This window comes from Paralichthys olivaceus, chromosome 18 (genome assembly GCF_024713975.1).
Source record: "Paralichthys olivaceus isolate ysfri-2021 chromosome 18, ASM2471397v2, whole genome shotgun sequence".
NCBI lineage: Eukaryota > Metazoa > Chordata > Actinopteri > Pleuronectiformes > Paralichthyidae > Paralichthys > Paralichthys olivaceus.
The window spans coordinates 11,758,525-11,778,939 of record NC_091110.1 but is presented as its reverse complement, the minus strand read 5'-3'; the positions used below and the strand labels follow the sequence as shown (position 1 = coordinate 11,778,939).

The 20,415-nt window shown below is 41.4% G+C and overlaps 1 protein-coding gene across 6 annotated transcripts; it reads right to left on the bottom strand.

The window, feature by feature from the left end:
* Positions 1-308: 308 nt before the first annotated feature.
* On the bottom strand, positions 309-18,482 carry LOC109626329 (nipped-B-like protein B). Of its 6 annotated transcripts, none has more exons than XM_020082174.2 (47): positions 17,723-18,482; positions 16,304-16,452; positions 15,657-15,822; positions 15,261-15,361; positions 15,035-15,143; positions 14,794-14,942; positions 14,153-14,280; positions 13,977-14,067; positions 13,371-13,841; positions 11,938-13,275; positions 11,588-11,719; positions 11,163-11,345; positions 10,925-10,996; positions 10,741-10,830; positions 10,556-10,656; positions 10,380-10,466; positions 10,019-10,250; positions 9,433-9,584; positions 9,253-9,333; positions 9,024-9,124; positions 8,494-8,623; positions 8,328-8,410; positions 8,098-8,230; positions 7,862-8,005; positions 7,678-7,764; positions 7,204-7,418; positions 7,004-7,100; positions 6,820-6,918; positions 6,547-6,693; positions 6,235-6,369; positions 6,045-6,143; positions 5,876-5,929; positions 5,668-5,776; positions 5,411-5,547; positions 5,122-5,262; positions 4,908-5,001; positions 4,491-4,645; positions 4,298-4,388; positions 3,971-4,144; positions 3,688-3,878; positions 3,459-3,566; positions 2,870-3,070; positions 2,605-2,751; positions 2,130-2,491; positions 1,876-2,047; positions 1,551-1,736; positions 309-1,289 (listed from the first exon to the last, which is right to left on the bottom strand). In XM_020082174.2, exons 2-47 carry the CDS (start codon positions 16,365-16,367, stop codon positions 936-938), a joined length of 7,893 nt encoding a protein of 2,630 aa, XP_019937733.2. In that variant the 5' UTR covers positions 16,368-16,452; positions 17,723-18,482; the 3' UTR covers positions 309-935. The 6 variants fall into 6 exon arrangements, with proteins under 6 accessions (XP_019937733.2, XP_019937734.2, XP_069369326.1 ...); XM_020082175.2 differs by having other exon boundaries at positions 18,013-18,482; XM_069513225.1 differs by having other exon boundaries at positions 13,371-13,838; positions 18,013-18,250.
* Positions 18,483-20,415: the final 1,933 nt, after the last annotated feature.

The following is a 20,415-nucleotide window of genomic DNA, read 5'->3' as shown; positions in this document are numbered from 1 at the left end:
ATATTTTAGATATATATACACAAACTTGACTCGAATTTCTCTGTGTGGCTGGGGGGGGGGGGGGGGGTATTGTTTCTATTGTTCTTATTCTGTAACAGAATCTGACTGATTGAAAGAGACCATATTCGATCCTATTAGGTTATTACACCCAAATACACATGTGCATAAGCTGGTTCAAGGTTAGTTTGCTTTCATATATAGACCCAAGACAGAAAAGATAAGCAGGTGTACAGATGTTCCTGCTACACCAGGTCCTGACTCCACAGACCTACAGTCACCTATTCACAAAAACAAACCCAAACAAGTACCAAGGACATAAGAAAATTTTATTGCAGTATTTGTTTCACCGGAAGAGCAGGGGTCACTTTTTTTTTGGCTCTATAACATCAAAATCTATATTAAAAACAAAATAACTTCCCCCCGCATATAGGCACAGATACTGCACTGATCTTAACATAAATAAATCATATCAAAGATATGTACACAGTGTGGGTAAACAATAAAATGTCTGGACCAAGAAAAAACTGAACGCAGCTTAAAGTTGTGAATAAATCCATCTGGTGCTAGTTTAAACTCCAAAAACACTTTATTAAGAACATCATCACTACACTAATTTCCAACATTCACTTAACTTTTTTTTTTTTTACAGAAGTATGTTCAGATATAAACATGTGTTTAGTTAAACTATGATACAGTGGGAGTAAAAATCTAACAACCGAGTTGCTGCACAACAGCGAAGGAACTCCCACACAATGTTTTCCCAACATTTCCTTCTTGTGATTAACTTAAACATGTCTGTACTCAAAAACAGATCAGTGTTCACAACACTTCCAACAGGTCCTTAAATCTCAAAAGGTCTTCGTCTTCCTTTCTGCGAGTAACATATTGGATCCACAAAGATTTGGACTGTGAAGGGGTTCTCCGTCTGAGAGATTTCAGTTGCCCTCCTTGGCAGCGTACAGCGCCCGTAACGTCTGTGCCACTTTGTTTGAGAGCTTGTGTCCGCTTGTCAAAGAGATTTTCTTATAAATAATATCCGACTCCTTGATAGTGTCGACCCAAGGCACCTTTTTGCGACCGTCCCGTTTCTTTGCCACTGCCCAGGGCCCAGAGTAAGTCCCAGTCATCCAATGTATACTGTAGCCAGCTTTGGTCTTCTGGATGACCCTGGCAATCTGTGGTCTGTCTTTGTACTTGGGACGGCAGATGGCGATGACGTCCATGGCCTCCACCGTCTCATTCATGTGACCTGAATCCTCCACGCAATCCTTGCCTTTCCTTGGTTTCCTCTGTGGAGCAGAATGTTATTATGTTATGTTAGGAATTAAAAGTCATTGAAAATCCATTGGAAGACATTCTGTACAGGACAACATTAAAACAGGCTCAAATATCTTCTCTTTTTTATTCATCATAGTTTATAATGCATCTTTGTGAAACCTATAATAACTCTGACACTTTGTGATGTGGTTAAACTGCATTTTCACATTTTCCCAAAACATCAGGTGGCTTTTGTTGTGACTATACACATGTAGGGAGTTTTAAATTCTTACTGCAGGCTGATCTTCATCGTCACTCTCCTCATCGTCTGTCTCCACTGGGGCAGTGTGATTGTTGTGATTGTGGTTCTGGAGTTTTGGGCCCTTCAACAGTGAAGTAATGGCTTTGTTTCTGGCGTTGGCACTGGCTTCCCCCTCCTCCTCTTCATCACGATCCAAGTGCTCCATGAGTACCTTGAACTAGGACACAGAAGCAAACAGAGCTTTTAAGTTTACTTGACAACTTAATACATGTCTGCTACATGTTGCTGAGATTAAAATGACTTATTAATAAATACAAAACATCTGAATTAGAAAATACATAGTGCTGAATGCTTACATCCAAATACTGTTTCACAATGTTCCTCTTGGTGTCATGACTGAGATCGTTGGCTAGATCACTCTTCAGGTATTCCAGTGTCTGGCGAGGGTTGAAGTGGACTTTGGATTTCCTGTGCACTGCCTTGTCGTACACTTTCGCAGACTCAGTTGGAGAATACTTCTGGATTTTGCTGCAACGCAAACAAACACATTCAGTCGAGCTTTAAGCACCTTAAAGGTTTGTCCGAGGATGTTTTCTTTAGTGTGACCTACCTGTCGGAGAAGCCATACAGATTCTTCAGATGTTGTTTGAGCACCAGCAGCAGCAGAATCCCCTGTGAAGCGTTGGCGAAGTCCAGCAGAGGGGTGGGGTTTTCAGGTAGACGGTCCATCACTGCATCCTCATCCTCCATGTCAGAGTCAGAACCCACTGATTTCTTATGCCTTTGGACGACCTCTTCCTCCTCATCACTGCTGCTAGAGCTACTGCTGCTAGAGCTACTGCTGCTCTGCTCTTCATCCTCATCTTCATCAGAGCTATTTTTCTTCCTCCGGTGCTGCTTCTTCTTCTTCTTCTTCTTCTTCTTTTTCATCTTAATCTTCTTTTCCCGCTGTATAGGCTCTTTCCGTAACGACTGCAAAGACGACAAAATCACTCAAACACAAACCTGATATATAGAGAGAACATGACACACATTCAACAACTAAGAGCAATAAGTTATATACAAGATTAAACAAAGCTTCTCACCTCCTTGAAAGACTGAAGAAGGTTGCTACCAGAGACAGAGAGAGTAATATCTATATGGTGCATGATGAAAAGAGGCTCCTCCTGAGTCTGGTAGGGGAAGCAGGCCAAGTTGTCTGTTATGAAAAGCAGCATGTTCGCCTCTGTTTTCTGCAGGGGACAAATAATGAAATATAAAGGACCTGATGATAATTTTCTTTTTACTACACATATTGTACAAACATTACAAAATGCACACTGAGAATCTAAGGGAGAGAGAGGAACTTACAGAGCTGTCATCAAACAGGTTGAGCAGGGAAATGAGGAAAGCCCTTCTATGTTGCCTGTTCCCACGGACCAAGGTGTAGAGGTGTGAGCAGAGGGCGGAGTCTGAGTCATCGTGACGAAAACCTCGGATCACTGTGTTCTTTGGTCCATTTATGGCCTGTTGCACTTGGTACGACATCTTCAATCCTGCGACGGCCTTCATCTGTGGAAGAGACAATTCTTGTGAGGCCAGTGTTTCATTCTTACTTGATCTACAAAGTCTGGGATGAAAAGCTGAACTACAGAATATTACTAGTTTGCAGAATGTTATTTTAAACAATAAGAAACTAATTTAAATTGAGATTTCTGTTGTTGATCTTTTTCTTCTTTCATTAAAAAGCTCTTTCTGTAATGTGCAACAACTCCTATGTCACATTAAACAATTTAGTAAGGATTTTGTTGCCTGTAGCATTCGGTGTTCATTGTGGCCTAAAAGTTTACTTGTAATAATTTTTTAGATGATTATTAAGAACACTTTACTTTCCATAAAGATATCTATCATTTACACTTTCACTCCTTTTCTGGTCATTATTAACCAGCAAGTCACTCACATGGATGAACCCTGAATATTTCTTGTCAATCTCCACCAGCTGTTGATCGGCCTTGTTCTTCATGGTTGGCTCTGGGTCTGTTCCCATGGCAATCAAGTAGGGCACACACTAAAACAAAAAAAACATTGTTTCCAATCCGTGAACAACTCATGATGCATTTGTGCAGTGTCACTGTGTGATGAAGGAAAGTTTCATAGAGAAATATGCTGCATTGAAACTGTGAACATACCTGCACAGGATGGACGAGGCCCTGGTTTAGAGTCAGTGTAATGACGCTCAGGGCAAAGTGTCGAACGGTGGACTGTGTGTGGAAGAAGGACTCCAGCACCTGCTTCAGGTAAATCTGCATTATGGAGCTGCTCATGCCCGATGAGATATCCCCCATTTCCTTCAGATCCTCCTGCTTGGCTTGTTTCTTCCCTGAATACACAAAAGCATCAGCCTCATTAGCTCGGAGACTTTGTCGGTAGATGGAGTAACAGAGCGCACAAGGTGGAATTTTTAAAACTCACATTCACGATCCGCCTCCTGCATGCGGGAGTCCTCCTCCTGCAGGTAAGTCTGCAGGTTTTTTAACACCTGTATCTTCCGACTGACCAGAGTGCTCTCATCTGAGAGGATACTGTTGTACAGAATCTTCACATCCTGCACAAACATGAGCTCTGGGTGCATGATGAACTGGAAGCCTTGAGAAGATGGAAAGAATTTAAATATAGATGTCAGATTGAGGAAACAAATGTCACAGATATAGGCAAGTAAAAGATTAGAGCTGCCAATAATAAATTACTATAAGTACTGTGAATGGATCTTATGTTAAACAGTGATGAAGTGCACTATACCTAGACCTATGATGGCCTTGATCTGGACTTCCTCCTCTTCATGTGTGGTGAAGTAGAGCAGAAGCTCCAACACTTTGTCCTTGATGATAATCTGAGTGACACATGGATTCATTTTTATTCATTTCACCAAAACATGTTATTTAGTAATTCTGCGTACAACAATACAACCATAAAGTAGTGTGCTGGTGTTCACCTTGTTGGCACCCTTGAAATCCTCCTGGTCAAAATCAAAGTGTCTGCAGAGAGCCCCCACAGTGAACAGAGACCGCAGGAGAGTGGGTTTGTTAGCAACCAGAGTGGGGCTGCTGGGGTCCTCCTGGTGCTGGGTCTTCAGTTTTGCCAGAGCTCCTGTAAAATCATACGAACAGACAGTGAAATACTAAATAACTTTGTCTTGCTGATTTTGTTTTGAGTATTCAATGCTTTTCTTAACTTGGATGTGAGATGATGAGCGTATAAAAGTAACTTTTTGAAGGTGAATAAACAGGTAAATAATTCCAAGCTCGATGTCTAAATTATTACATTTGTGGTCTATTTGAGATTTCTCCATTTCAAGGTCTATTAGAATTCTGCTACGTGAAAAACTAATGTGACAGTGCATAGTTCTTACCGTAGTAACGATTGAAACAAGCCCAAACAAACTTGTAGTTGTGTGTGACCTTGTTCACAATCGCACCAAGACAGCTCACACAGTGTTGTACAACCTGAAGGCAAACACATATTATATCACGATGTTCAGAATGGTTGCTTCACAACAGTAGCCAGAAAGTTTTTTTGGGGGGGGGGGCTATATGTCAAAGCTGCAAGAAGCAAATGCGACTGACCGTCATGCCATATTTGATGATGAGCTTCATCAGATCTTCTTCTATGGTATTGAGGAAAGTCTCACTCGGTTGCTCCATCAGTGGCACGACCAGCTCCAGGATCTTGGCCACGTTGCAGATCAGCATGAAATCGTTCTGAGTCTGAGATGTCAGGATGAAGACACATGAAAGCTACAGTAAAGGTTTAACACTTTGGTTCTCATTTGGCTGTAGCTAGTCTAAATAGAGTAAGATTTTATAATAAGATATAATATATATTAAAATATGAACAAAATAAAGTTATGATTACATTGCACTTTGTGGTCAGGTAGGGCTGCATAGTCATGGCATGTTTGACCAGTAACTGTGCTTTGATTTTGCTGAACAGGTAGAGAGTGGTGATGCATGCTACGAGACGACCTGAGTTGAGCCCTTTGTCCTCACAGTCTGAAACACAAACAGAAGACAGCAACATCAGTCACCCCACTGTGTGTGTACATGTGTAACAAAATAACAATAAAATGAGAATTCTGTTTGCAAAGAAAGTATTAAATTGCTTTTCATTACCTGCAATAGACTCCTCATATTTCAGTATGTGTTCCACAAGATTGTCCACCAGCTGAACACAGGCCTTCCTGGCAGGTTTGTACGAAGCGTCCTTTTCTGACTTCAGCAGCTGCAACAGAGTTCAGATAAAATGAAACAACCACAATGATAAAGACAAAGAAGCTGCTGTTGAGATATCGAAACAGTTTAACAAGTGAAAAAAACTCACGTTCTGGAGAAGTTGCTCAAACCAATCATAGCCTGAATCTTTACATGCCAACACCTGCAAGGAAATCAAAACACCACAAGACCCAGATTATGACAAGGTCGAACATCCAAATGTTTATTATTTGAAAGTGTAAAAGAGATTTTTTTGTCACATGCTCGATAGTACGCACCACATCTGTGATGTTCAAGATCTTTCTGGTAATGGCCTCTTTGTCGTGGCTTGGTGTGGGTGTGAACCAGAGTTTCTGGAAAGTCTCATTCACCAATTTCTGCATGGAGGAAGATATTAGGGTTAGTAAAAAGTATATTTTGTGTATATTTAAACAGCTGCCAAGCTTTTACATAAAGCTAAATTCAAACCTTGATCCCCTCCTCATCATTGACTCTTCGGATCATCTTCACACACATCTCCGTGATCTTGTGGAAGTCTGGTTGCTCCAGGCAAATATCCCTCAGGATCTTAATGACCCTTTTCCTTACACTGATACCTGTGTCCTATGTAAAGACAAAATGGGTACAAGGAAATCTCAGTGGAAGCTTCATGTTAAGTAGCTCTTTTGGTTACTGTGAATTTCATTTGATTTCTTTCCAAATTAGAACAGCAAATATCTGTGGAAATGGAAATGTGGAAAATAAATGTATGGATGATGTACAGAGTGAAGTTGAAATTACCAATATCCTTTCAATGAGCATATCGTAGTACTGCTCAATGAGCTGAGGTCGACTTAGCACAAAACGACCCAGGAGCTCCACAGCTGCCTCTCTCACACTGGTGGAGTTGTCCATGAGGCGACAATGAACCCCACGCTGCATATCCAACTGAAAAACAAACAGATTTGCATTAACAGTTAAGAATATACATGATGCACGTTAGATAGTGTATAAAATAACCCCATCAACCCAGTAGTATCAGAGTTGTGTTGCAGCCACCAAAGGATGACTTACCCGTCCCAGAATACTTGGATCTACAGCCACTACTTCAGACAGACACTTCATGGCTTTAGTTCTGACTGCAATAGCACTCTCACCCAAAACTCTCAGAATCTATATATGACACAAAAGAGTAATAGTTAGTCACAGACAACATAACCCAATCTCCCCCCTTCTCTTATCAAATTGACTCTCTCACCTGTGATAAATAAATATCAAAACTCTGGGCAAATGGCCTCATAGAGGCCAGATATCTGACAATTACACATGAATCATCGTAGTCTATTCCGTTCATCCTGCAAAGAAAGTCAAGAGGATAGTTCATTACCAGGATGGGTGAAAAAGTCAAACAGCAAAGCAAATAAATCCAGTGATCCACAGTGAATTAGTAGTATTTACCTCAGAGCACTGGAATGTGATTGTGAAGTCTTCATGATCTTGCGTAAGAATTTCTTTCGTGCCTCGGCTTTCTGCATTATCTCCTCAGTCGAGTCGACATCCTTGGAATGACAGTGACCTTTCCAGTTGTCGTCCTCATTTTGAGACTTCATTGCTTTCTCTGCCTCACTTGTTGCATCCCTGAACCACTGGGCAATATAAAATTTCCTGGCAAACTGGATGAAACAAATGAGAAGTGATATTAGGAATACTGATTATTCTAAGGCACAAGATACATTATAAAACCCTATTTCACCAAGGGACAAGAATCAAAATCTCTTTTATGCTAATCTTACCAACCCGCAATATACCTCTACCAAACTGTTCAAGACCTTTATGTAACTGACTAACACAAGATATTGAAGCATGCAAGCAATGCATCCAGTCCTTTGGGAAATTTTAAATGTGGCCATAATGATTTGATTAAACACTCACCACTAGAGATGAATCTGTGTCACTGTTCTCATCTAGGTAATCTAATAAGTCCTTCTGAAGTTGCTGGATCTCATCAGTGCCTGGCATCTGTAAGCAGAGAAACAAACAAGGGTCAGTTTAACAGTAGCTCAACAGCACTGGAAATATACAAGTGATCAAAAGCTCCTCTAATTATCCTGCACACCTCTCTGAGGATGCGGTCAATAGCCTTTTGGTCCATGTTGCTGGTTAGAGCATCTTTACGCAGTCGGGAAGCCACAGTGCCGAGGTAGTCCAGAGACGCCACCCTGAGAGCCATTTCTGTCTGCTTGTTACTGAACTGATGCACCTGGAGCACAAGAGGTGAAGGAGAAATGTCTCAATAACAAAAAACGCACAATCAGCTCTTTCTACTGGGGAGATGTGAATGATGCGACTCACCAACAGTCGGCCCAGTAAACTGAGCAGCAGTTCGGCTGCAGGCCACTCGGGCTTGTTGTTTGTGGACAGGAGGTCGTGAACAAAGTTCTCAAACAGAGGCCTGTAGTCCTCCTCTCCCTGCTTACTGCCACACCTGACAAATACAGAATACAAGCTTTTATTAGAAACTGTTGTTCAACATTAAGTCAGTTAATATTAGAGTTTATTCCACAGCAGGAGCAAGCACTCACTTCTTGAGGAACACTGAAAGGAAGTTCTGAGCTGTCCTCATGGCAGTTTCAAAAGAGTTTGTGATAAAGACTTCTTTATCCACCTAGGTACACAATATATAAATTAATTTATGAATCAAAACATGTTTCATGATTATTTAAATTAAGTTAAATCCAACATCTTTACCTTCTTGGTAGGTTCATCTTCTGTTTCTCTCACAGAGGGAAGGTGAACCACACACTGGATGAGCTGAAGAACCAGAGCTGTGACCATCTGGATGTACATGGGCTCTCCATCCGAATCACCGCTGTTCAGCCTGAGGGAGGAGAAAACATTTATAATAATAATGATGATAAACTTGATTTCTAAAGAGCTTTTCTTAACAATGGTACAAAGTGCTTTACAAGGAGGAAACAACAGATAAAATGAGCAGAGAAAAGAGAATGATGAAATAGATAACATTATATAAATGAATAAATGGGATGTCAGTGTTAATAAGAGCCAATGTCATTGATTTGTAAAAGCTTTTAACAAAAAGAAATGTTTTAGGAAGAAATTTAATAGAAGATGACTTAGTCTGTAATCTTATAGTGGTCGAGAGGGCATTTGGCTCATTACTAGATTTTTTTACTGAGCAGCACTGGAGATGTCAAGGGTCATTTGTTTTATTGATGTAATTTCACTGAACAAATATTCACAAATATTCGCGTTCTAACCTGAAGTTCCTGAGGCTGCGTTTATTAGTAGGCAGTCTGGCAAGCGAGGTGAAGACCTCTTCAAGAATGAGCTGCCTGTGCTTCTCGTAACGAGAGAAGACCTGAGGGACGGTAAAATGCAAACCATTGAATCAAATATTGGAGACATTGTTGTGCAAGATCATCACAAAATGTGAACCTAAAGCTAAATTAACTGCTGAAGCAATAGAATATGGCATGAAAGACTTACTGCTGTCACCAGTGTGATGGCGCATAACTGCAGCTCCCTGACGTTCTCCACAAAAAACGGAGTAATACCCAGAGTGGACACCTAAAAGTCGGGCACAGAAGCAATCAGGTACGTTAGAGCTCAGAAGACAAAGGTTAAATAAGTTCATGGACATGAATGATATCCAATTTTGAGTCTCACCTGGAGAATTGTGGTGTCAGTTAGCAGCTGAATTTCCAGGAGCTCCGAGATGCTGCTGACGATATCACACACTTTGTTGTAGAGCACCACCACCACCTTCTGTTTGTGGCTGGAGCTCTTTGCTCGCTTGGACTTTGAAGTGTGCGCACCACCTTAAATGAAGAAGATAATACCGATAATAAAACAACGATATGTGATGCTGGTTATTTCAACAAATTTGTGTTTGAATGTGTCAGACACAAGACTGACATTTCTATATTCAATTACAGGGTCATATAAGACTAATACAAGCATATTCTGTGGCCAACTTTTACTTAAAAGTGAAACAGGCTGATGAACTGTTGTCAGGAATCTCATTTTTTTTAAATAAATCCCTGAAGGTATTACAACTTCTTCCTGATTGGCTAGACATTAAATTGAACAATGGACTTCTCACATTTTAAGCTCTTTTCCAAATCAGGTCTAAAAGAAGTACAACATGGATTGGCCTAATCAGATTGTTAATATGTAGATCCTCCAAAATATAAAATAAATCCTGCGAACTGAGACTATTGCAATTTATGAGAAGAGAAGAAACAGTGCTGACCTCCATGGGGATCCACCCTGTAGGCCGGGTCATACTGAGGGTACAGAGAGCTCTGCAGATGGAACTTGGTGTACTGCAACACCCTCTCGATCACATCCTCGATGTACACAGCCTTGGGCATGTGTGGAGATGTCATGATGTTGAGTGCAGTCAGACACGCATCGGCAGACTTGGTCACCCGCTCCATGATGAGGTCGCGCCACAACCGCTCTTCGTCCATGGAATCATTATCCTACATATTCCAAAAACAATTTGTAAAGAAGAATGAAACAACTCAGAAGCTCTGCAATTAAGCAAAATTAATACAGAGAATCCTCATCATTCTACAGTTAAAAGAAATATTTTCTTGCTGACAACTTACATGACTCAATAATGTGGAAAGTTTGGCGCTGTCCTGAATGTTCTTCTCCAAGACATTTAGTATTTTCACCAGTTTACTTGTAGAGAACTGTAAATCAAACAAACGGTGATGATGATTACTCTCACAAAAGTGCAGCTATGAGGTTTAAACCATGTGCACAAGCATAATTCTCTTACCTTGTTGAAGATACCCATCGCCTTAATCTTAGCAGAATCGTTTCCTAGCTGGGTCAACTGTTGCTTTCCAATCAAGAGCTCCTGAGGTATTTCATCATCATCTGTGTGAGGGTACAAAATTATAATATTGCCCCGTCCACAAATGTCACAAGCACTGTGGTAACTGTGAAGTGCTTGATGTTTACCTTCAGCTGTAAGATCCACCTCATCAAGGTTCTCAAGGATGTTATCCACACTGGCTGCGAATCTCTTAAATGTGGACGAGTCCATAATATCTGTTAAACAAAGGATAAATTAATTCATAAAAATATTTGCTGTTGCAATGCATTAGTATAACAAAAGTTCAAATTCAAAGTGGTAAAACAGTACCCTCCAGCGTCATCTTGGGATCGTATGCCTTCTTGTTTTTATGTTTCTCTTTTTTCTTCAATTTTTTGGCAACTGAACAAAAAGAAAACAACATTAGTCAAAATCCTTAACAGCAGCAAAATGGAACTATTTAACAGAGAGAGACTTGGGGGCAGTGATCCAACTGTCCAGGGAGAAAGACTTATTTATATATATATATATATTATCTTCGCTGTCCATTTTTGTGAGAAAGACTCACCATCACTTAGGCTTGGTGGTGGAGAGCCTTCATCCGATTCAGCCGGGCTCAAATCACGAGGACGGTTACCGGACCCCCGGCGAACATTTTGAAGACCTCCACTTTGACGCTGCTCTCCGGAGCCTTTCTTCTCTTCCTGCCTCCAGGTCTTGTCATGGTCTTTCTTGTGACGTTTTCTTGCAGCTGGAGTAAAACACAGAGAGAATAAACATTAGGATGAGTCAGAAAGAAAGTTTCTTAAAAAGTTTGAGCAAAAATTATGATATTTTTACAGAAAATAATAAAATATTTGGTGGAAAAAATATTTAATCTAAAGGATTTCAGAGAGCTAAAATGTTCAGTGGAGAGGAGAGAGTGATTTTGACAGAATTGTGTAAAACTCTGATGTACAGACATTGTGATTTATTTTTAGATTGAATACTTACACTTATTATCAGATTCATTGCCTTCATTATCATCATTGTCTTCATCATCATTGGAGTCCAGCTCTGCGTACTTCAATTTCTTGCTGATGACACTGTGCCTTCGCTTGTTTGTCTTCTCACAAAATGACTTCTCTGTAAGCACAAGAGCTGAGTGAGCTTTCAGCACATACAAAATTTACAATTTAAGTCAAAATGAGCCACAGCTATTTATGTTAAATAAGTACTGTGGTAAGAGGGATTTCTAATATAGTGGGGTAAAGTAAATAAACAACACAGAAACAAAGTTGCACATATCTGCCCCCCCCCCACCAGTTTTGTGTGTATATTTAATAAAACAAAGAAAATCATACCTTTCCCTGATTTATCGAAGGAGGACCACTTCTTGGATTTGGAGCTGTGTGCGTTCCTGCTTTCCTTTATGATCTTTTTCACATCATCAACACTGAGCTTCTGAACGACAACAACAGGCTTAGCTCCTTTGTTTAAATTCTCTACCAAAGACATTCTCTCCAGTCGGATCAGGGGTTCGTTCCAGACCTCTTTCAAATTGTTTACAGGTAGTGACTCTTTGTCTTTCCCGTCTCGTTTCAATTTTGGAATCACAAAGTTCTTCAGACTCCCCGTCTTGCCACCGAGCAGGAATGAGGGGAACTCGCTCGGTTTTGTCTCCAACGACTGCTGTTTGATTCCAGTTTGGCATCTGACACTGCCATCCCCACCTCTTTCTTCTTTTTTATTTTGGGGGGTCTGAAGGGTGGCAGTGTCTGTCTTCTGACGACCATTAAAGTCAGTGGATTTTCTGCTCCCGTCTTGCTTCACTCTCTGGCTCTCGGAGTGTCTGTTGCAGTTTTCTGTTGACTGTGGCTTGTGTTTCCTTTCCCTGTCTTTCTCTCTGTCCCTATCTCTATCGCTATTTCTATCTTTGCATTTATCTCTATCTTTATCCCTTTCTCTGTGTTTGGCCCTGTCCTTCTCTCTATCTTTTTCTCTTTCTCTGTCTCTATTTCCATCTCTGTCTCTGTCCTTATCTTTTTCTTTATCCCTGGCTTTGTCCTCTCCATTTTTGGAGTTACGCTCCGTCCTACTAATGGTTTTTGGAGTCTCAGCTTGGCTGACATTGGATCTGTGACTGTTGTGGTTCTTTTCCTCTTTGTTGCGTGAGTCTGAATGCCGGTCATGTTTTTGCCGTGGTGTGTCTGTCCGTCTTTCATCAGGGCGTCCGTTACCACTCTCCGTCTTGCCATCATGTCTGTGTTTGGATTCCCGCTGGTGTTCCTGCTTCTGTTTAGCAATCAGAGATGCTTCCTGCTTCTCTGGTTGCCCATCTGAGCCTGACTTTTTTTGAATTCTTTCTTTGGGATTGTCAGAATGCTTTTTGCTGATCCCAGGTTTGTTTTCAACAACTTTATCTACATTCCCATCAGCCTTTGAATTTAGGTGCTTCACATGGTCATCACAAAACGCATTTGCTTCCAAAACCACGACAGGTTGTCCTATCACTCTGCCGGCTTGCTGCAGGTCAATACTGACCATCAAAGCCGGTCGACTGGCACAGTTACTTGCAGGATTTGTCTTCTTGGGTGTCACCTTGCTGCCAGGGTTGCCCCCTTGTAAAGCAGGTCCATCACCTACTTCGGCTCCAGATTCCTGAGGATATGAGTCTTGCTTCCGTTTCTTCAGTGGCTTGTCTGCAATAAAGACCACTATATTAGCTTAGATACCCTTAAAACAAAAAGGGGTCTGGAAAAAGACAAGGAGGCACAGGGAAGAGACAGAAACATACCTTTATCCTGGACTTCTTTAGACCATCGTTCTCTCTCATTGGCTGTCTCGCTTTCTATTCTCTCGATTTCTGCAATTGCATCCATCTCCGCATCATCATACACGCCCCTACTGACCACTGCAATCTCCTTGTTATTTGGTCGAACAGGGGGCGGTTGACAGTTCACCTGCTCCTCAGCACCAAACTTGTGTGAAAAGTCCTGAGCATCCCTTGACAACTGATTATTATTCATCAAATCAGTTTCATGGTCTGAGTCCATATGTGCCCGCGGAGGAAATTCTCTGGATTGATCAATATCTGGAATCTTCACTCGGGACAGCTTTAACGTCAGCTTCGCAGAATCTTTTGATGGGGAACCAACAATGTCGTACAAGGTATTTTTATCCATCTGCTCATTTTCCTCTTTACTTCTTTCTCTCTGCTTCTTTTTGCGGTTGGCAGAGGTGAGGAGCAGGTCAGGCCTGGATCCTGCTGAAACACAAATAAATTCAAAGAAAAGTGAGCACCTGAGAATAAGTCTGGGTGAATAACAAACTGTATGATAGTGTATTATTTTTGATTCTACAAAAAATGGGTAAGAATCAACTTGTTGCCAAGGCAGCATACTTTTTGCCATCTCTTCACTTCCAGCAGAGGAGCACACAGACTGTGGGGATTTAACTCGATATGCAGCAGCCCTCACAGAGGGGTCATTGTCCTGTTGGCACACAAGACATTTATCATTTACTTTTACAACCTGATGTCCAGTTCCCAGTTTGGGATATCGTGAATCTCTGCATTACCTCATTTCCCAGTCTGTGAGCCATGTTCATGTATTCTTCATCGGTGACTAGTCTTGCATTGTGATTAGAAGAACTAGTTGAGAGACCAGAGACCTTGTTGTCATGGCTATTTCTTACACCACCAGTTACTGAAACAGAGAGCAAAATAAAAATCTCCAGTTAGATTATTTGTGATGGGCAGTGTGAGATATGTGCTTGGCTATGTGTGAGATAGATACTTTTCCAATCTGCACGGATAGCTGTAGTTTTACTGTTTTAGGGTTGAGTTATTTGAGTTAAAGGATTAGTTTAAAGGGATAGTTCAAACAAAAGAGCAGTATAGAGGCATGTTATGGTTTTTTTCTGTTGTATTTTTATGTCTGAAGAAGGGGTCCCACTTACTTCAATTGTATTGGATTTGGCTGAAACACTGTTCACCCCTGAAACTCCAAAATCGTTTTGTGGACTCAAACACTTCACCCACCCCTCCATCGGTATAGTGGTGAGTGAATAATGAATGGATTTTCATTTGTCAGTGAACTATCCCCTTAAGCAGTTTGATTGTGTCCAGCTGAGTTTATCTGAATTTATAGGGAGGGATCTGCAGGTTATAGTGGAGCCAATGCTCCCACGCATTTCTACAAACTTCACTTTGTACTCACCTTGCTGAGTCTGATGGTGCTGGGAATAACTTGGTGGATTGTACTGCATGTAGTCTGCAGGACTCTGGGGAGTATAGGGACTGGGTATGGGGCTGCTCTGCTGGGGTACGAACCGGGTAGCTGACCCAGACTGTGGGGATGTAAAACATCTGCAAGAAGAGAAAGGTAATACATCATCTTAGTAGAAGTACAAATGCTTCTGAATTTATCATAACCAGACAACATGATTTCACCACCATACCCAGAGGGGCTTTGAGGAACAGTGGCCTGCTGATAATTCGATCCTGGGCTCCCATGCATTTGATTCTGGGCAATCTTATACTGTTGCATCATCGGCTGCTGCATTACACCTAAAAGATAAGGATGAAAAAAATCTATAATCAATGTAACACAAACAAGGAGTCGGATATACACAACTCAGTTCCTCCTCCTCATTCCACCCCAAACCTTATATTGGGATAACATACTTTTGTCCCCAAAGACTTTGGGGTTCCTGGAAAGCAATGTTTGTAGAAGTATTGGCATGTCCCCCTCAGGTTCATCATTCCCCAAGTTGTCTTTCAACTCTCTGGAAAGCAAAGAAAAAGAACAGTCCTCAGCCACACTACAGGAAATATCTAACACACTTTATTAAATGCTGTTTTGATTATAGCATTATGATTCCACATCCGATTTCAGAGCATGATTCTATCTATCTGGTAATCTGTCATCATATCACTGAAATTGAAACTTTGATGACTTCGCTTTTGTTATGTTATCCCACGTTGTAATGTATTTTCATTAACACTGCTGACAATTTATACTGGTGTAACAAAGATTTCTGCTACTACTGGCAGGTTTTTCTCTCTTGACTTGGTACTTACATGTGTTCAGTGGAGACCTGGTTAAGGCTATGTGCCAGCTGAGTCACCAGATTTTCGTCCCGACACACCAGGAGGTTGCTGACCTCTTCAGAGATCCTTCCATTGTAGAGCAGACTCTTAGCAGTAGTGGCAGGGAGAGGAGAAGGCAAGGGCAGCTGGTTCAACACTGGAAGGAAGATTTAAGGACAACATGTGAATGTTCATGCTAAATTAAATAAATGCATCTAAAACATTTAGGACAGTTTGCAAGTTTCTAATTTGAATAAATGTCAAACACTGCCAAAAGGCCTTTTAAATATGATATATATCAATTTGTACATTTAGCAGATCCCCCTTTGTTAGGTACACTTTTGAAACCTAATGGAATCAGTGAATCATATCTTTGGGAAAAGTTCAGTATTATGCTGTTTTAACAGTTTGGGTCCAATGCCTACAACTTTCTATTTTCTGAAATACAAGCCTATTCACCTCTGTCTGCCCTGAGATCACCCAGATTAAGAAACAACACCATTTCAATCACACAACTTCAGTTATGTCTGGTATAACTCCACAGCCAAGTCGAGCATTCCTTAGTCTTGCCACATCTCGGTTTTGAATGTTAGTGTTTAGGCTACAGTGAGCGGCATCAGAGACGAGGTTGCACTTACAGTCTGTCAGGCTAGCAATTCCAGCGAGAGTAGTGATGGGGACATGAGGCATATCACCATTCATGCTGAAGATGAGGTCAAGAGGTCGTGTCAATGCACGGGCTGCTCGATATCACCGATCTCTTCCTATTCCTCACATCTCCGACACGCTGCAGGGAGACAGAAAAGTGGTGGTCAAACAATCTCACTGTCAATAAAGGTTGGAGGCCATCATGTGAAATAATGCTCCCGTTAGACCGCTTAGTAATTAAAACCAGGAAAAACATGAAAACTGCATCAGAATAAAATTATCATATCAGTCGATAGATGGTATTTCTTTTTGTTTGAAGGGCAACGTTTTCCTTTTAGTTTGAGGTAGATCAATAATGTGTTAAACCTCCTCACAGTGTTTACACAATGCACGAGCAATATATTAATATATATTGAACCTTTGTTATTGCTATTGATAAAAAAAACACAGTATATTGACAACTATTGATACACTATCATTCCCCTGCACTATATTTTGCATGTAACCAGTGTGTGCTAAACCTATGTCATCTCATGAGTGTGCATTATTACAGTGACATGGTAACTGCCCTCTGATGTGGACAGATCGTGTCCGGATAGCAAGCCTGGGCATGTCTTTACAAATTATCGATCTGTTGCAGTTTCTGATGCCAAAACTGCAGGTTCTGGGGTCCAAGCCATTCCGATCAACTCGGGCCCATAAATACAAACACCTTCAAACCGTGTGCACAATGTGTGTATATCGCTGAGATATTTGCAAGCTGCTTGAGGCTGAACATGCAAATAGCTGCAGAAGCACGAAGTTAGCAGGTTTAGCCCTTGATCCAGATGCGAAGCAAATGTAATTGAGGTGGTGGACGAATCTATGTTATAATCAACGATAAAACAGGGAAAAAAGTTAAAACAATTCTGCATGTGTGTCTGACGTTAGCTTGTCTGTGTCTGTTTTAAATCCATGCTAGCAACTGAGAGAGAGAAACATAAAAACTAAAAGCTATTGATAACACCGTGTAGCTACTTAGATCTACTTATACTCTTCCTTTTGTTTTCAATTTAGCTTTGTGTGGCTGTTCACAAGCACAACAGCGACGCTAGCTCGCCCTGACACCAGAAGTGACTGCTATTACTCGGTTATTACTCTCATTTCCGCCCTTGAAGACGCTTATTTACGAAACCGAGTTGAGAAAACGACGTTGGCGAGAGTGACTCCAGTCAACTCGGGGTTGTTAGCCGGCTAGCAACAACTGAAGATGCGGCTAACGTATGCTAGCTGGCTAGGTATATGTGCAGCAACTTGCCCGAGCTAGCATCACCACCGGGAGAGCATCCAGTCCGTTTTAGCCGTGAGCTGCCGACTCTGTGCGGCTCTTTTCTCGGTGTTATGTGTCGCGCACGGACTCGGATATTCACCTCCCACTTGCTACGGCCTTCCTCGAACGCATCACCGGCTCACAAAGTGGACCTCGGACTTGCCTAAGGAAGCGTAACCCCGACCCGACGCCAGGGAGGCAGGGTACAAAGCAAAGACCCCATCACAAATGAGAATGATCCACCCCCCCTCCCTCCTTTTTTCTCCTTGTCTGATCCCGGGAACTGGCTCCCAGCGGCCGCCTGGCGTGTCCGGTTGAGCGGTAACACCCCGGGACGGTTGCGTGATTACCCAGATGAGAGGTCGGTATCGTGGAATCCGGCTTATTTACCTCGGGATGTGATGAGAAAGAGAAGTGGCTCTGGTGGAGGTGGAGGTGGAGGAGGGGGAGGAGCAGGATGGCAGCTGGAGAAGAGCCTCTAGCTCCCTCTCCGTCCCACCGCCCAAACAGCTCCTCGGAGCAGGCAGCGTCAGTGAGTGATCCCTGTCTGTGTGGAGGACCGGAGGCAGGGGGGGGTGGATCTGTCTCACACAGGCCCGAAACAGATGCCTCGAAACGGCCTCATCACACTATAGAGGCGGTAACTGGTTTATTATTTTTGGAGGAAACAGGTGAGAGGTGGAGGGGGAGGCACCACAGAAACTACCCGCCTCCATTTCAGTATCAACAGTGTCTTCCCTCCCCCATCTCGCTCCACTCACACCAACCGGTCCAGGCACATGTCTGCAAACACTGAGTCTGGCACTGATCACGGTTCCTCTCCAATAAAGGTTCAGTGTGTAAGATTTAGGTGAAAGGGATCTATATGCAGAATAGAATATAAAATAATCCTAGTGAAGTTTTCCCTAGTGTGTTTCATCTAAACTGTATGAATTGTTGTTTTCTTTTCCCTAGAATGGGCTCTTTTATATTTATATACTTTATATATACATTGGGAGCTGCCATGTTTTTTACAGTCGCCCAGACTGGACAAACCAAAAACTTTTTGAGTTTTTACAACAGCTTAAGGCTGTGAAAATGAATGAATGATGTGGAAAATATAAAACATAGAACTCAAACAACTACTAAACACATTCAAGGATGGAATATGTTTACTCTATAAGGTATTGTAGGTAAACGCAGTGCAAACAATATATGGCAAAATGGCCTTGTGGTAAGAAATGTATTCGAAAATGTTGAAGGATCAATAAAAAAGAATATAAGCCAGGACCAGTAAAGTAAAGGTGATGACCACACTGTGTACCAAATCAAATCAGGATCCACTGCACCCTCAGCTTATTTCTCAGTGGGGCCAGTTGTGGTTTGCAGATGCAAAGATGTATGCATTAAACCTAAACTATACCTTTAATGATTAAAGGGATAGTTCAAATGAAAATTCACTCATTTTCTACTCACCACTATGCCGATGGAGGGGTGGGTGAAGTTTTTAAATGTTGAACTATCCCTTGAATGATGAACTATCCCTTTAAAATGATCATTTAATCTTTAACTATTTCAATTAGAATTTCATTCAGAGGAATCATGCAGGAGGCTGGTACTTGAATGTGCTACCTTATCTTTTGGACATGCTTTTAAAACATTAAAACATTACTACTTATCTTAGCTGACGTGCTATACACAATTCTCCTTTTGTTTGAGTTCATAGATTTGTTGAAAATATAAAATAAAGAGTTACAAATAAAAGGTAAAATGATCAAATCAAATGTTAAAAATCAAGTCCTCTTATTGTTTGGCATCATATGTGTCCCATGTGTAGATCTGGTGCTTTAAGCTTTAACCAGCAACCCTAAACCTTCAGCAATTCCTTTTTTTTTTCATGTCAAGTGTCATTAATGTGAGGTGGGCTTGGAGTCTTGACATCACACCATCATCAGCTGACCTACAACCTTGCTCAAAGCTGCAAGTAACCCTCCTCTTGGGCCTTCTCACATGATCCAGGTTTTTTAGGAAGGAAGGAGTGTTTGCACATGTAGGTAGAACAATGAAAAACCTTCACGCGTTCATCTTTTAGTAAGAAAGTGCAAAATTCAGCTCGGGCCAATTTAAATCAGTCCCCTTAGCAGACATTGGTCTCCCTCTAGTGGAGAAATATGAAATATGCCTGGTGGACAAGAAGACAAACATTCAGCTGTATCTTACATCCTTTTCTATTTCTTGTCTGACTGCCATCTTGTCCTGCTGAAACTTTGATCATCTTAGGAAAATGTGAATAGTTCGGCCCAAAGGGCAATGATGAAACCAGAGAACACTAACAACCAATGTGTATAACTGAGAATGAGTTGCTTTTGGAAAAGACAGTTATGTGCAATGACGTCTGTTTTTCATTGGAGCCTTGAGTGATGATCAAGTTTATTTAAAAAATCATAAAAATACCTCAACATCAACCAGAGCTGGACCTTTTCAGCAGCAAAGGCAGCATGGGAGCCTGTGAATCCCACGCGAGACTATTAAGATGCCTTCACTGGCCTCTACTGAAAATTAAGTAACAGTTTACAACCTAATTTGCACCTTTCTTTTTAATCCCCACCAAGTTAAAAAGGCTGAATGAGGAGAAAAGCAGCTCAAGCGCTCACGTTCTGCAGATTTAACTAGAACTGCTCACTTGTCTTTATAGGTTCCTGACTGATGACACTAACAAGCATATGCTGCCTCTTGCTTCATTTGTGTTTTTGAAGTATCTCCTTATTTTGAACTTTGCTTTATAATGTTTGTTCATTTTGTAGCAAATCAACA